The sequence below is a fragment of the Cydia splendana genome, chromosome 19 (assembly GCF_910591565.1).
Source record: "Cydia splendana chromosome 19, ilCydSple1.2, whole genome shotgun sequence".
In the NCBI taxonomy this organism is placed as follows: Eukaryota; Metazoa; Arthropoda; class Insecta; order Lepidoptera; family Tortricidae; genus Cydia; species Cydia splendana.
Window position 1 is genome coordinate 3183176 of NC_085978.1, and position 16709 is coordinate 3199884.

Consider the following 16709-nt stretch of genomic DNA (forward strand, 5'->3'; position numbering starts at 1 on the left):
TTGACACGTATCTCGAATACAACGCACGTATGATAAGAAAAAACTGTTTAAATCTATTATCTACATATGAGAATAAAACTAGAACATAAAAACTATCGCTTTCGATGCGTATTTAATTTACAATAAGGAAAATAAATTTTCATAACAATCTTCCATTTCTCGGGAACTCTCGGTTGCTTTCGTTTGGCGGTGCTACAGATTAGACCAAATAATCCGTAAGTTAAAGTAAACTAAATTATGTTTGTCATGTTGGTATACAGGTATTTCTGAGTTTTTTTACACGAAGTAAAATAAAAAGTGCTGCCAACCTCAACCTTAGTCCATATAGCCCATACGAGTGAATTATGCCATTTATGACATATCAATCAAATTAATATTATCGTATGATTAAACAACTGTACCGATATTCGAAACCTAAGAATAATATTGAGAATGGCAACATTGTGTTGTCGGTCGTATTGTCCTTTTCTAGCATATACGTCCCTCTCTCTCTCTCACATTCCCACCACAGAGCAGTTGGTTTTGACAGGTGTTTGACAGTTACCGCCAAAACAAATTTCCAAGTCATTGGCTTGCTGTTTTTCCATCTGGAAGGTCGTGAAGCTAAACTGCTGGTGAGTTTTTGAATTTGTACCCCAGTTTAGCTATTGTTTTAAATTTCTTTATGAGTTATTATTATTCAGATTGATTTTCATGGCTCGGCAAACATTGTCATTCGTCCAGGGAAAGGGCTGCCGAGATGAGCCAAAAATACAAAGTTATAGAATGGGAGACGAGCGTACTTGGGACAACAAAATGGGAGACGCCCGATGGCGAGAGCTATCGCAAGATCGCAAGAAACATGACGTGATCTGGTATCGGAGGCCAGGTGAGTCCTTTGGATCGTTGCGTCACCTTAGCCGTAGTAATGTTAAGATCCAGAAAGGGAAATGGGGACTACCTACGTTTGTATGAAAAGGCGATTTATGGGTGGTGGTCGTCCATATTCGTGGCTTAAAGCGGAAAAAAAGTAATCTAATGAACGTTTTTGCAACTAGGCTTACAACAATAAGTAATAATTTTATGTTAAAACAAGTTTTAAATAAATACCTACGTACGTTATAAGAAATTTTCGAATAAAGTTATCCAAATAACGGCTACCTACTTGACAAATAAGAAATCCTTATCACAGTTATAAACCCTGGCAGGGATACATAATAATGTCGGTATTTAACTAAACATAAGACAAACTCTTTATTTCATTTACGCGAGCGGAGCTGCGGGCCCGTCTAGTGAAGTATAAGAATTAAGACCATAATCGCTTGTAAACAATTTGCCCTTTAGTCCTTTTACTTCTCAAGCACATAATTAAGTATTGTGTACACTCGGGAATCGAACCTGTGCGTGATTCTGATATCTTTAATCATACTTTCACATGAACATGACCTACTTCAACGTATGGGCAGTGGACGAACGTGTTATGAATATTGTCCCCATACCAAGCTGGTTTTATTTTGGGCGTGTGCATTTTTTTATTCCATGTTTTAAGCGTACGAATAAGTAGGTAGGCCTATTTTGATTTTGTTGTTGGTTTTTTGATTTTCGTTATCACTACACCTAATAAAACAAAGTCCCCCGCCGCGTCTCTCTGTTGGTGTGTTGGTATGTATTTTCGCGATAAACTCAAAACTACTGAACGGATTTTCATTCGGTTTTCACCTATCAATAGAGTGATTCTTGAGGAAGGTTTAGGTGTATAATTTGTTAACCCGTGCGAAGCCGGGGCGGGTCGCTAGTGTTCCAATAAAATTTTATGGATAGGTAGGTACTTGGATAGATTCCCTAAGAGCGTTTTCACATTGTTCCGATCCGATATCAAAAGTACGATCCTACATCCTCAAGCTTCAATCAATAATATACTTATAGGTACTTAGATTTATCGGCAAGTGCGATATTTGATCGCCACTTTGCCGCCGTAATACGGGCAATAAGGAACAGGATCAATACATTTGAATTATTAACTCCTGTCGCGACGGCGGTGCCACAAGAATAATGCCTTCATTTGCTTATGTATGTTATTATGTCGATGAAATTTCGGAACGTTCTAATTTAGCTTTCCTGTGCGCATCATCATCATCACAAGCCTTTCCGTCTATTGCAGACGATTTATGCATTGCTGTTTAGACAACAGGTTTGGTGACTGTGGAGGCCCATGCGTGAGCGGCATGACTTCCCACATTTTTGGCAGAGAAAGCTCATGCCACCTGAGGTTCCAGTCCCGGTTTGCTTTCTGCGACACCTTCTGCTATCTTTTCCTGGGCTATAACCGCGAAAAGCGAAGTTGGTCAATTGCGGGCATTTTTCTCTGTCACTACGTCTCAATGAGAGTAAAATAGAAAGATACCCGCAATTTGCGAATTTCTGTTTTCGCGGTAGGCCCCCTGGTGGCTAGATGACAATCGTACCTACATCGGAATGACAAATGCTACGAAAAGTCACGTGACTATTTCCGTACATAATATGTACAGTGAGCAGCAGAAGTTGCTGAGCGGGCGAGGTGTTCAAAATTACCTTGACACGCGCGCTCTTATTCTCTTAACAATAAAGTCGCGTCAAGATCATTGTGAACACCTCGCCCGCTTAGCAACTTCTGCTGCTGACTGTACCTATAAGTTTCGATTTGCGTGTTCTATCAACGATTGTTATCTTGGCTAGCCCCCAGTTCTTCTTACTAAAAAAACTGCAAAACGTAATTCAAGACCAAAAAAAGTAAGACAATGTTGCCACTGCAATAATTTGTTTGTAAAATAGTAAATTCCTTTTGATAAATAATCATGCTACGATAATTTATTTATCAGTAATTTTACTCCTACGATTTAAAAAAGTACTTTTATTTACTTATTTTTACATAAATACAAGACGCGCTAGTAATAAGTAGGCAACAATGTCTTACTTTTTTGGTCTTGATAGTCTTTAAATAGTAATTTACAGGTATCCGGTCGTAGAAAAGTAGCTTGAAACAGGGGGGTGTCACTACGCAGTTTAGGTACATTTGGCCGGCGCGCCGCCCGGGCCTGTCACGTGGCGCTCGCGCAAACAAGATTCACCGTTCGTGCGCGGTTATAAGTTTCAATTTTGTTGCAGGCTGCGAATATAGGTATAATTTTATACCTAAATCTGACTTTTGTGAAGGAGTGAATTTTCTGTAAGGTAGTACTATTAGTTATTCTGTGCTTGAAATAAGGTAAGCTGGTGGTAATCGAGTTCTATAAACGCTCCATCGCTTATGTTTAGATAATAAAGCTTGAATGCAAGCTGAATGAAGCTAGATTGCAAGACTATATGAGATCTTTGTAATGGTTAACCTTTTGGACGCCAATGACCGATATATCCGCACCGCAGGTTCAACGCCAAAGACCGATTAATCGGTCACAGACCACAGAGCAACACAGACCTACGTGCATATGCATAAAGTTCAATTTCAGTTTTGACACTTCGGTGACGTGGCGTCCGCGTGACAGCTTTTGTGTTTGACACGGCTTCGAAAAGGTTAAACATATGTTTGTTTGTTTATAACTAAGAAGTGGAACTTGGAAGTCCCATAGAAAATGAAAACGCGGTCGTAAAGCCAAGCCGGATAAGTACTTATCTCCTAATCATGGCTTAAAATCTAACCACGTGGGTTTAACCTTTTCGACGCCGTGTCAAACAAAAGCTGTCACTCGAACGCCACATTACCGAAGTGTCAAAACTGAAATTGAACTTTATGCATATGCACGTAGGTCTATGTTGCTTTGTGGTCTGTGACGGATTAATCCGTCGTTGGCGTTGAAAAGGTTAAAGCAGAGTTAGACTAAAAAAAAGTCTACAGAGATTTTGATAGCCCACGCAGTGCACGTGTTATTTTAAACGTTGAACATCTATCAAATTATGATGTACTTATAAATAACACTTGCACTGCGTGTGCTATCAAAATCGTTGCAGACTTGTCTTGGTCTGACTCTATCTATATGTAGTTTAGCATCTGAAAGAAACTGCGGTGTACTGTGGCCAATGTATTGGAGTTGTTGTAAGGGCCATCTACATCAGCTGTCAAATTTGTAGAACAAAATCGTAAACTTTACACGTCATTATAGACAATGAATTTTGTCTTTAAATATAAATTAATGAATATGATGGTCTACATAGCTGGCTGGCTGTTTTCGGCGAAGACTCTTCGCTGTCAAATTTTAACCACGGATGTGTCGTAGACTTTAAGAACTTATTAAACGTTATATACAGGGTGGCTAAAAAATAACTGCATTCCCGTTGCCAGGGAGGTTTTGGGATTATACTGAGCATCTTTTACTATGGGACCAACCCCGAAATCGCGAAAAAAATTTGGCTGCTTCATAACATTTTGGCTGGTCCATTTTCTATGGGAGGGTAAATTTTTGTCGACATTTCGTAAAACACATAGTAAAAGTTAATCCTCAGTGTTAATCCCAAAACCTCCCTGGCAACGGGAATGCGGCTATTTTTTAGCCACCGTGTATAATCAATGAATCTTGGTCAGGGCCGGATTAAGCATGTCGGGGCCCCTAGGCAGTGCAAGGCTCGGGGCCCCCTACAGTAAATTCTGCATAGGTACAGCATGTTCAGTACAGGGAAATAAGTTTGCGTTTTTAATTTAAATCTTCAGCCGAGACGATCCGAGTCTAGTTGCTCTGATTGTTTGGACATAAAGCTTTTTTCTATCGGTTATTGCCGATTCCGCGATGCATCAAGTGTGGGGAGAGCCATTTAGGGCGATTGTGCACTACAATGAATTTTACTGTCCGGCAGTCCGAGTTTTTACGGTCCGATATGGCACGCCATTAAATGTATATAGTAGCTTGTGCACTAGACGTAATTTTACCCGTCCGACATTTTATTTTTCCCCATTCCGGACAGTTTTTTTCCGGTCCGAGATGACAGCTATGAAAAACGTGTTTATGCTTGTGCACTGTGTCTGGAATTAGTATTATTCATGACTTGGCCGGGCGGGGGCGGGCTAGGGGGGGGGGTGTGTGTTTCATGCCACTGCGCCGCACCTACGAGTAAAAAGACGGACAAGTGCACAAGCCAATCATCCGTTTTTTTCATGCCACTGCGCCGCATCTGCGAGTAAAAATACGGACAAGTGCACAAGTCAATCATCCGTTTTTTTCATGCCATATCGGACCATGAAAACTCGGACTGCCGGACAGTAAAATTCATTGTAGTGCACAATCGCCCTTAGGCTTAAGGCCAATTCCCAGTGGAATACCAAAGCTGTGAGCTTGAGCGTCACTTTCTTATCTACCTCTAATGGCAAATTTTAAGCGAGGCTACGCTCAATGCCGCAAAGTTGATTTTTTCAATATTTAATATTTTGCGAGGCTAATTAATTCAGCGATTGTCCGACCATAAGACAAAACGCCGAGCCACATGATTAGAATCAACATAGTAATAAAGAATTTCCATGTGTTAAAATTATTACACACGCAGTGCAAGTGTTATTTTAAACGTCATACTTCTATGAAATTATGACGTATCTGCGTATCCTATCAAAATTATTGTAGACTTTTCTTGGTCTAACTGTATTAATTCACCAGTCAAGCTAACATATAGATAAAGGGTCAACCAAAAAACCTACTAAAAACGCGAGCGCAGCGAGCGCGAAATTTTTTGTTAACAATATCGCAAATTGTGAAAAGCCTGATAAAAGGCCAGGCCGGGTACCGATCTTCACCTGGGCCTAAAAGTCCGAAGTACCCCAGTGAGGGGAGCTTTCATGCTGCGAAGTCAAATCCGTGCTTCAGGATAGGTAAATAGTTCAGCACAGACACGAACCATATTCCATTGTATTAAAAAGCGAGACCGCAGGCCGAGCTTGGCGCAGCGAGGCCAAAGGCTAAGCTGAAGTAGAGCAGATAACGAACACAAACCAATGGTAAATTGAGGTAAAAAGTGAGGCTGAAGTGAAGGTCGAGCTCAGCAATCTCCGCATTGATCGACAAGCCCGAAGCGTCTTTTAGCGAAGTGAGCTTTCATGCGAGGCAAAAGGCCAAGCTACTGAAATCAATGTTAATATTTCTTAAAAAGCGACGCCGAAGGCCGAGCTGTAAGGAAGCAGCGCTCTGACATGAACCAATCGTCGAAAAAAGGTCACTTTTGTGACGCATTTTTACATACATACATTTTGTATGGACCGCCACTAAACTGACACCGAAAATTCGTAAGAAAAACTAAGGACACTTTTTCTTTGTTTTTATCAATAGTCCTCGTGATTTTAAGTCGAAATAACCCAGATGTTGTTGGTTGTTCGAAAAAAGTAAATATTAACATTTTTTCAGAAAATCTTTACAACAGGGGCCCGTTTCTCAAAATGGTCTAAGAGCTGAACAGCTGACAGGTGCCCGGATTAATTAATAATGATAGTATGGCACACTAACTAGAGGGATTTCGTTGCTCTATTTATTGCAAACCTATTTCCGTAGCTAAGCTCTCCGTCAAAAAACTTTTAACTTGTAATACAAGCGGATGTCACTTTTTGTTAGAAAGAGACTTCCACTTGTATTACAAGTTACAAGCTTTTGAGAAACAGGCCCCAGGTACGCATATACGCCCCGTAAACTGAAACTATTGCTTCAATTTGATTACAGTTTCATTCAATTAAAGAATGGAACAAAAAAAAAACAATAACAAAGCATAGGTACTCATTATTATTAAGAATAAAAAATTTACTCGTGAATTGACCCTATGAAACAAAATTTTTTTTTTGTGCGCGCTGAGCCGTCGGGGCCCCCTAGCCGAGGCGGGGCCCCTAGGCAGTTGCCTACTTTGACTTAGGGTTAATCCGGCCCTGTCTTGGTAAATGAATGAATATGATGGTCCTTCGAACCGGAGTCATTGTTTCATTCCGTTCGAATCAAGCTTCGATACTTTCCCACGGCGTAATTACCTTACAACAGTTACCAACTAAGTAACTGCCGTAAAAACCAGAACTGGGTAATATTCGTATACGAAACTGACTAAATTTGCTACGCTCTGGTGAATGAGATATCTATCTTTCTTAATTCATCAAGGAAAACTACGAAGTTAAGCATATTAGAATTTTAATAATGTAATCATTGACCGAGCGAAGGTCTCTATTTCAGTTATAAAAATTATTTTCGTATGACCGGATGTTCTTGTCTGGAGGTCGCATTTCTCCGATTATACTGAAATTTGGTGAGAAGGTTCGATAGTTATGTCGATAATGTTTTTGGAAATTAATAAAACGACGGACCATGTCGGATTCACGAGGTCTGCAGCTCACAGAGCCACTATGATTGTAATAGGTACCTAGATTTTAGTTTAGTTCAAGGTGAGAGTGAATTAACTGAAATAAGTAAAACAAAGAGAATTAGAACTGAGGTATTCCTTTATTTCAAAAGGAGGTGATTTACTATTACGGATATACTTATTCAATATTATTTATATTTTTACATGGAAATTTTCATCACATTAACCATTATTAATCCTAGGCCATTTATCAGTATTCAATTCAGTATCAACAATGAGTAATATGTCATTTCGAAAAAATACAACCATTCTGTATTATCTATTTTTAATTCTCATTGACACATGCCGACGAGGTCGGAAACGATTTAAAAAAATCTTATAAATAATATACAAAATAATACAAACATTAGTTCGTTTCTTGAAACCAAATGAGATTTAACATTATCGTAACATTATCTGCGGGTATTCGTGTTCATTATTTTACATCGTGATCGTACAGAAAAATAAATACACATATGTGACTACACAACCGGTGATTGCTTATAGGTGCTCAGCACTTCTCGTCGAGGAGAGGGTCCAGGCCGAAGCCCAGGTCCAGGGCGGGGGCACGCTTCCCGTGCTTCAGCGGCGGGGCACGCTTGTGCCCCTGCGTCCCGCTGTGCCCCACGTGCCCGTTTACGTGTCTAACGTCTCCCCCGAAAAGCTCACTAAGAGTCTGCTGCACTTTTCCACCTCCACTACACGTCACTATCAGCTTTCGCAGTTCAGGCTTATTAGTTTTACTAGCATTATTCATATGTACAGTTTTAGACAACGACAGAGCGTTCTGATTATAATAATAATTGTTCGTCGCGCCGGTTTTACACTGAGAACGAGAGAGCGAAGACTTGATGTTACTCCGGACCGTCGCGAATTTCTTGCCTAAGGTGATGGCGCCGCCTGCGTGGGATGCGTTGAACGTGCACAGCGCCAGCGGCCGCGGACACGTTGAATACCAGCACACGTCTCCCGGCACCAGCGGGGGCGGGCCCTCGTCTGATCTCTCTGGACGTTCCACCTTTTCTATCTTAGGTACTACGGGTGGCAGCACCGGCGACGCCGCGGGCACCTCCAGTGGGACCTCCGCATCATCGGGTAGCAAGAACGGCTCGGTCGGCAGCGGCAGGGCTTGGCTCAGCAGCGGCGCGATAGCAGACGTATCCGGCAATACGCCGTGCGATTCTTCCAAGCTGACGAGACTCGCGTAGATGTCGTTGACTTGCTGTTCGGGAGTGAGGCCGTTGAATGCGCTGAGATCTAAAGAAGCGTTGACGAGTAAAGGCGTGAGGAGGGGTGCGGGCGGCGCGGGCGCGGCGGCCGCTGCTGCCGCTGCCGCCGCCGCCGCAGCAGCCGCCGCCGCCGCTGCCGCGTTCGCCTGCTGCCCCGCGTCTCTCGCTGCTCGATGCTCAGCCAATAACGTATCGAATGGTTTAATTCTACCTTCAACTGTCCGCCGTAGGGACAGAGCGTGCGCTTTACAAGTTAGAGACCGCGTGCACGGCTTAGGGTTGTCAGCGGTGACAACTCCACAGTGCTTGTTAGGGTCATACTCTCGGAGATTAAACTTCGACTTTGCCTTCGGCCGCGCTTTGCTCGTCGGCGTGGCCGGCGCCGGTTTTAAAGCTTGAGCGTTGAGCACGCCCGTGTCTATCACGGACGCCAGCATGGGTGAGGTGTTTGGTGCAAATTGTAAACTAGATAAGTCTGTGTCAGTCATGGTGTGGTAGGCGAGGGACCCGTCCACGGGCGCGAACAGGTCCGTTTGTACCGTATCGGTGGTTTGGGGAAAGTTGAGATCTTGCATCTTCCCTATATCTCTAATTATATTCTTCCAATCTGCTGCATTTGTGATGTCGTCCGCACTCTGTATGCCTTCAGAGTTCATAATATCAACTATATCATCAGTGATGTTCTCACCGAGAGGCAGGTCCTCTGTATCTTGTATACTAACCACCGGCAACTCCCCCGTCTCCACACATACTTGGACTTCTCCGCTGACTGCCGATGAAGTCCCTGGCTCTTCTAAGTATTGCAAATCAGGCTGTGGTATCACTATCCTTGAAAGAGGAGCTGTAGCTGTGTATAGAGGAGATGTCTCCATGGGGACAGGCAGGATGTCTACAGGGGGAGGGGGTGGAGGCAGCTCTTTTTTATGTCGACTCCGACTGTGACCACTTTTGAGCTTGACTGTGGGTGCGGGTGGTGGAGGTGGGAGTATGGGTTCTGAGCCCGTGTGGGACTCGAGTAAGTGTCTGTAAGCCGCACTGCACTTCACTACCACTCCGCACATGTGGCAGATGGCCGCGTTGAGATTGTCCATTTGCGGGAAGAGGCCGTGGAGGCTCATGGAGTCGTGGCGCAGGCGGTGCAGACCGGCGCGGCGGTAGCGCGGCGCGCCCGGCTTGTAGGGGTGCTGCGGCCGCGCGGGCGCCGCCTTGCCGTCCGCCGCGGGCTCGTCGCGCCGCGGCGACGAGTGCCCGATCTCGCTGACCCAGAGGTCCCATGGCTTCTCGTTGCACTTCACGGGACTCACGATCTTCGCCGCGAACGGGAAGTCGCCGGACATGATGCGCGTGCTAGCTGCCGTCGAACGGACGCGTGACCTCACGGGAGACCAGCCATGGCTCGGCCGAGGCTCTTAGGTTATTATCCCATTTCTGTTCTTGGGTCGCGGCGATCCACCACGCGATCGAAGTCACATCTTACCAGGGCCGTTTACCTCATTATTTACACTCGTTTAACTGAAACGTGTTATGATTGTTTTAGCTTTAATATTTACAGGGACAGATGATCTTTCTCACTGACAGCTGATTATGCAGATTGTAAGTTTTTCTCGAGGACGGAACGCTTCCATCTGTACACAATTATTTATTTTATGCTATCCAGGTTCCGATTGTTAAAATCTTGAGGTCTTTTGTCGTCATTTATGTGATATTAAACTCACTACACGCAAATAAAATGTCCAAAATTTCTGTTTGGTTGTAATTTACTATAGAAAGCATCAACACTTTTTTTAAAAGTATATGTGAAGACCGAGACTCTATGGTCATTCATTCATTTCATTGTAGTGACGTGACACGTTAAACCAAAACCGGTTTCAAATCCACGTTGCAGATTGTCATCAAAATCAAACATGCACTAGTTTATAACTTTGAAAAAGGACTCTGTAATTATGTTTGAGATATAATTTAAAACGCGCTAATTTTAAGAGCAATGGTCTCAAACAATGACCTTTTTACTTACATCCATGGTCTCAAACCTAATTGTTGTCAATTTTTTGACAAATTGTGTAACTTCAAACGAAAAGCTCAAATCAAATGTCAGTACCGCAAACAAATTTTATTTAAATAAATCAGTATGTTGTAGTGAAAATCCTATTCGCGTGACTATGCCGGGCTCGATTTGCTGCCGTAAAGAGTCGCTTAACGCTCATGTTTCTAAAGAGTATGTTTAAGTCGATTCTTATTGGGCTCCCCGTCGGCCTAACCCTGCTGGACACCGTGGGGTATGTGGCCCGGGTCGAGGGTATATCTATGCAGCCAGCGCTCAATCCAGAAGCGAAAAACATGGACTACGTGTTTTTATCGCGATGGGCGATCAGAGACTTCAGTGTGAAGCGAGGTGACGTTGTATCGCTGGTGTCGCCGAAAGATCCTAACCAGAAGATTATCAAGCGTGTGGTAGCGCTCCAGGGTGACGTGGTGAACACGCTGGGCTACAAAAGCCAGTACGTGAAGGTTCCCGAAGGCCACTGCTGGGTGGAAGGCGATCACACGGGCCACACGCTTGACAGCAACACTTTTGGTCCAGTGTCACTAGGTCTGTTGAACGCGAAGGCTGTAGCCATAGTGTGGCCTCCCGATCGATGGCAGCAACTCGAAGCTAAATTGCCGACACACAGAAGACCGATCAGCATGCCTGTGTAGTTAATGTTGTTTAGGACCACAAAAGTTACATCAATGTTTACAACTGCCGAATGCTTTATTACATCTTGATGTTTGTAGTGGTTCTATAGTGGAAATTTTAGCCTGTATAAAATAGGTGATAATGATTGTAAAATCTACCTTCAGTTACTTAAATTAGGGGAAATTTGTTGCTGTATTATAGACATAAGTTCCAATTTTTTAGTTGTAATGATTTACTTGTCTGCATTTGCTAAATGTTTTTGTTTCTGGGCCATTCTATTTAAAGTCTACACTTTAATTTTTTTTGGAAATTTTTATGTTATTTCTATTCAAGCTCTTTCAATCTTAGTGGGATAATAAAGGGTTCCCAAGATTTTTTTCCATTCCGTTACCATTTTTTATAGACTTTGTATGTTGGTAATGAATTTTTTTTAAATGGAAGGAACAAAAAATTTATGGAAAGTAGAAATAACATTTTTAAAAAATACTTTTCAACTTTAATAGCCCTGATGCATTAGTGTTTAGCCAATATAGCCAAGTAACCATCCTTAAAGTAATGCCAAAATAACTGATCTTGCTTTTAGATCTCTTAACTAGTCTATTTGTTTCTGTTTTGCTTCCTATTATGAACTATGGTAGCAGATGTAGTGCATAATTATTTCTCTTCATATTTTCACAGAAACATACGAACGTGTCTTGCTATTTCAGTCAGTCTCAGTACAAAAAGTACTGACTTTGAAAGAAGTAGTATGACAAATACGAATTTTTCCGAGAAAATACGAAGGAAAACAATTATGCACTACGTCTGTACCTTTTAGATAATTTTGTTATTGGTTGAAACTTCAATATCAAACTAGTGTTTCTGTAAACAGGTTTGAAAAGGTGACCTAGCCCAATTGTTTCTCTTTTTAAACTGAAGGGACTGTATTCTGTAATTCTACCTACAATCAAATTAACTTATTTAAATTTCATTGCAACTAAGTACAAACAGCAACACTCTTTAACTGTCCATCGATGGACCTTATGCCAATTGTAATAAGGTGTACAAACTGTCAGTTAACAGTGTGGGTGATGGTACCGCCTCTAACCCATAAGACATACTTTCCAAGAAAATACGAAAATAGTTTCTGATCAGAGGCTAAGAAAAAATAGTATAATTAACTATGCTAAATCAATGAAATTAAAGGTACAAGTTTCAAGAAAGTTAACTGTATAATGGTTAAATAAAAAAAATAGAACTACCTGTTTTGCTTTATTTTAATAAACAATTACCAAGGTTTGTTTAATAAACAATTACCAAACATAGGTACTTATAACTTATAGTGTCAAAGCTAAATATATTTAGCATACAGGAAAGGAAACATTTACATATCTCTTTTACTCAAGTTTAAAACAATTGACTGCTCCAATCTCAGTGATGGAAACTTGTCACTTATGCATTATTAAAAACAAACTTAACAACTGGTTAAACCATTCTCTTCTAAAACTTTTACAACATGCTCATATGATGTTCCCCTTCTTATAATACTATAACATCCACTTTTAGACAGGTCTACCACAGTTGAACCGGTCCTGTTTTGGTCTAAGCCCTGACTTAGCACACCTCCATCAAAAACTGCCCCCAAATGACAGTACAAGTGTTCAAACTCCTTTACAGACAGTGTAGACGGCTCATTACTAAAGTTAGCACTAGTCAGTGCTATAGGCATATCAAACTTCTCGGTAACTTTATTGATGAAAGTGTGATCAGGTATCCTAATACCTATTTTCGTTGTTTTCGGGTTGAGAAATGGATTATTTAACTCTTTAGTCTTTTCTAATACTACTGTTACGGGGCCAGGTAGTAAACTGTTCAGCAAGTCATCGCTTAGATGGTCTGCATTGCCCCATTTACGTACATTATCAGTGTATGTCACACAGATTGCGACTGGTTTGGCGGAATCTCTGCCTTTAATACTATAAAGTTTCTTTATAGCTTCAGGACAATTAGCGCTGCAAGCTAAACCGTAGATGGTGTCTGTAGGAACGGCTATTACTTGGCCTGTGGCAAGGTACTCTGCAGCTTTAGAGCTGGAGGTTTCTAGTGAGATGGGAATAACAGGAGCCATTTTTTCAATCTTCATTTTTGGTGAAGCACTTCTACTTATTAACAAACTACTAAATATATTAAGTCTTTTCATTAAATTCATGCTCAAACTTAGTCACATGTAAATAACACAATTGTTTTTTTATCTAATCACGCCAGTTATGAGCACACTTGTGGTTACAGCAGCGGTAGAATGTAGTCATAGGTTCATCGGCAGATCGGGTCTGAAGTTGCATGAAGTATGCCTTTCCGTGGCTACACTTTGGACACACAGCATCCGTTGAATCTACATTCTCCCAGGCAGCAGCGCCGCCCATAATATAATCCAGCTCCTGAAACGTGATTATATATATTTTTTTTACTCAATGGAAACACTAAGAGAAACTTAAGAAAAACAAAAGGTTTTTTTTAATAATATCACAATGACTAAATAAACCCATATTTTGGTAAGTTTTAGTATCAAATGAGCCACAAAGTAAACTCGTCAATCAACATTTACTTTCAGTGAGTAGATTGCATCACCCATAGAATTCAGTAATTTAATGTACTTACCTTGAGTTTCGGGAACGTTCGTGACGAAACCTTCTTCCTGACGCTGTAGACATACGGACACGAGTTGCAGCCGTACCTGAGACCCGTCTCCGGTGCCTCCTCCACCATAAGAATGTTAGCACACGTCGGGCAGAATAACATTGTCAGTTTTCACCATGCTTCTAACACATAAGGTAAAGCAAAAAGGGCGCTTTCTCTGAAGTTATTAGGTTGACTTAACTTTATTACGATCGATTGGTAATTTATTCTATCATCTTTATCAAAGGAACGTTTGTTATCAATATTTTTAGGTTAGTTCAATTCACTGACACGCATGACAATGACAAGTAAGCTAGTGTTGCTGATAATTCTAATGTCGTACCAATAAATTGGGGACTAATTTATGTACCAAGATTTATTTAAGGTTTAAAATGGGTCCCTAGCTCATTCAATAAGATACATCTATTATAGACTTTCTTGTAGATCATGTTTGATTCCTTAATTCCTTTAAAATATTCAGAGGACCATATTTATTATATTAATATTAAGGTTTCATCACGTGAATGTAACGCTTTAACAATCTGATTGATGGAAATCTGGCAACACCACACTTTTGTGTCATGTCGGCTGACGGACGGTCGTGTGCCGTTGATTTTTCTCTTGGGTGTGTTTATGACGTGATTTAATTGTTATTAGCATATAACTGGACTTGTTATTAACAGTAAACAGTGGCGATAAGCAAAGTGTTAATATGTTGCGGTATTTAGTGGATACATTTTGGGATGAAGATGTGTGGTTGCCTCCAAATACTACCTGGGAGGATTTGGCCCCAGGGCCCGATAAACCTGTGGTTTACAACGATCATAGGCACCTTCTGTACCCGCTGCCTTTAGCAGTGGTGCTAATAGTCCTTCGGCACATACTAGAGAAGTGAGTGCTCCTAATAATTATGCATACTTTAGTAGTGTAGATAGGCGCAAAAGCTAGTTAATCAGATTTCTAATAGGACGGGTATTGATAACGTTGCTACCGGCAATGATAATATGGATAATAACCGGTATCTCGATTAACTTCTGATAATATTTCAATGGGGTCAAGTATTTGTGAAGATGCTTTATAAACTTAGTATTTTTTTATTAATTATTATAGAAAATTTATTAACTAGCTATATTTTAACTATTTTAAACAGCATAATTTTAAATACCTACTGTTAATTTAAATGTAAGTTATATTTGTTACTTGGTGCAAGGGAAACTTTATTTTTGTGGTAACATTGTTATGAAAACTAAATATTTCCTTTTGTTATTATCTAAAGAAAATTATAAAAATTTTTTATCGTTTTAGGTACTGGTTTGCGCCATTTGGAAAGTCGTTAGGCATTAAGAACACAAGACCAAAGAAAGCACCTAGTAACCCTAAACTAGAGTTGGCCTACCAGACATCACCTAAAATTAAACATAAGCAGGTAAGATTTGTTTCAGTTTTCACACACAACACATTAACACACAGTCACATACTTATAGCCTTTTGGAAGTAACAGAACTACAGAACAGATGTGCAAGTTGTGGAAAGTTTCCAAAAAGGTTGGAAAAATTCAGGAAAATGTCACAGGAAATAGAGGAAAGTTTCATTCTGAAAAGTGGAAGATTTCAATCCCCAGACAAAAATAAGTAGTTTCTGAAATTTTTCCAAGTGAAAATTTCGCAATTTGAAAACTTGACGACTTCACATCAGTACCAATTACTAATTACTGCTAATTAGTATTCAATGTTGCATGAGTGTTTTAGTCTTACTGAACACATCCAGCTGAAGTGACCACCTGTGTTTTAGCCCTTTTCTTGATAAAAGACAAAAAAATGTGATGCCTTTCCTTGTTGCATAGGTATAAAGCACAATAATAGAAAAAGAGTGGAAAAAATACACAGGTATGTAGGTATATAACTTATACCCATAGCCAAGAAAAGGGTTAATAAACCATAAACCTAATAGATTATGTGGATTAGTAGCCGGTAATACCTTTTTATACAGATACATTATCAAAGTAAAAAACTATTTTTAAAGTTAACTGATACCTCAAAGTCTTATCTCTATTTATTTACTAAATATTAATTAATTAAGTTTAAAAGTACAGCTATCTCAGGTCACAATAAAAACACACAATCAGACTATTAAATGTATAAGTATAATTTAATTTTAAACATTTCATTTGTTTTTACCACTAATTGGATGTGTCACACTCCTATTGATGTATCCAATATACTCCATTCGTTTTATATCAAAATTTATAATTTTCTAATTATCTTATCATGATTTGATTGATTCAATATACACTCTATTGGCAAGCATTCAGTCAGGTACTCATTTGCATGTGTTATGATAGAAGATAGAAGTGAAACAAAATGTACGTGTATGTACCTGCATGGAAATAAATAATGGAAAAACCCATTTAATGTTGATCAATGGGCCTGTAAGCATTTTTGTACACATAACACTTTTTTTCGTGCAAATATGGATGATATAGTAATTAAATATTATAGTGAGGTATGGAAAAGGACAGGGGAGTTATTTGCCTAACAGTAAGCCAGACAAAAAAACGAATACAACAGGGTATTTATTACAACTGTTAAACTCTACATGTATTAATTCTGATACACTTCTGAACTCAGTATAAAATAGTATAAATATTGATAGTACTTTGAATGCTAGTTTATATTTCTTAGTTCACTAATTTTGTCTCAGACAGTCAACTGCAAAATGTATGAATTACAAATTACATTAAATTTGCAGCACAGTTTGTCTGTTTTAACCTTAATAAGTAGTTTCCCCTGCTTTTAAAAACCTTTCAAGCAATGACCTGCTATGTATGATTATATTAATATGAG

At 40.1% G+C, this 16709-nt stretch overlaps 5 protein-coding genes and 1 long non-coding RNA gene across 9 annotated transcripts in view; 3 read left to right on the forward strand and 3 right to left on the reverse strand.

The window, feature by feature from the left end:
* Positions 1–3668: 3668 nt before the first annotated feature.
* LOC134799942 (uncharacterized) overlaps positions 3669–16709 on the forward strand; it is a 55237-nt gene continuing 42196 nt past the window's right edge. The window contains exon 1 of the long non-coding RNA XR_010145484.1: positions 3669–3767. This is a non-coding gene — a long non-coding RNA (uncharacterized LOC134799942). The remainder of the gene's footprint in view (positions 3768–16709) is intronic.
* On the reverse strand, positions 7388–10352 carry LOC134799848 (uncharacterized). Its single transcript, XM_063772246.1, has one exon. It carries the CDS (start codon positions 9869–9871, stop codon positions 7817–7819), a length of 2055 nt encoding a protein of 684 aa, XP_063628316.1. The 5' UTR covers positions 9872–10352; the 3' UTR covers positions 7388–7816.
* Positions 10605–12300, forward strand: LOC134799850 (mitochondrial inner membrane protease subunit 2). Its single transcript, XM_063772249.1, has one exon. It carries the CDS (start codon positions 10737–10739, stop codon positions 11229–11231), a length of 495 nt encoding a protein of 164 aa, XP_063628319.1. The 5' UTR covers positions 10605–10736; the 3' UTR covers positions 11232–12300.
* Positions 12435–13399, reverse strand: LOC134799849 (threonylcarbamoyl-AMP synthase). The gene has a single exon (XM_063772248.1). It carries the CDS (start codon positions 13397–13399, stop codon positions 12665–12667), a length of 735 nt encoding a protein of 244 aa, XP_063628318.1. The 3' UTR covers positions 12435–12664.
* Positions 13431–14167, reverse strand: LOC134799851 (DNA-directed RNA polymerase III subunit RPC10). The gene is made up of 2 exons (XM_063772250.1): positions 13849–14167; positions 13431–13628 (listed from the first exon to the last, which is right to left on the reverse strand). Exons 1-2 carry the CDS (start codon positions 13987–13989, stop codon positions 13443–13445), a joined length of 327 nt encoding a protein of 108 aa, XP_063628320.1. The 5' UTR covers positions 13990–14167; the 3' UTR covers positions 13431–13442.
* The window catches only part of LOC134799891 (ceramide synthase 6-like), a 36674-nt gene continuing 34417 nt past the window's right edge, over positions 14453–16709 (forward strand). For all 4 annotated transcript variants that reach the window (XM_063772315.1, XM_063772318.1, XM_063772316.1 and 1 more), the window contains exons 1-2: positions 14453–14757; positions 15172–15292. In XM_063772315.1, coding sequence (XP_063628385.1) covers positions 14579–14757; positions 15172–15292 — 300 coding nt within the window. In that variant the 5' untranslated portion in view covers positions 14453–14578. The remainder of the gene's footprint in view (positions 14758–15171; positions 15293–16709) is intronic.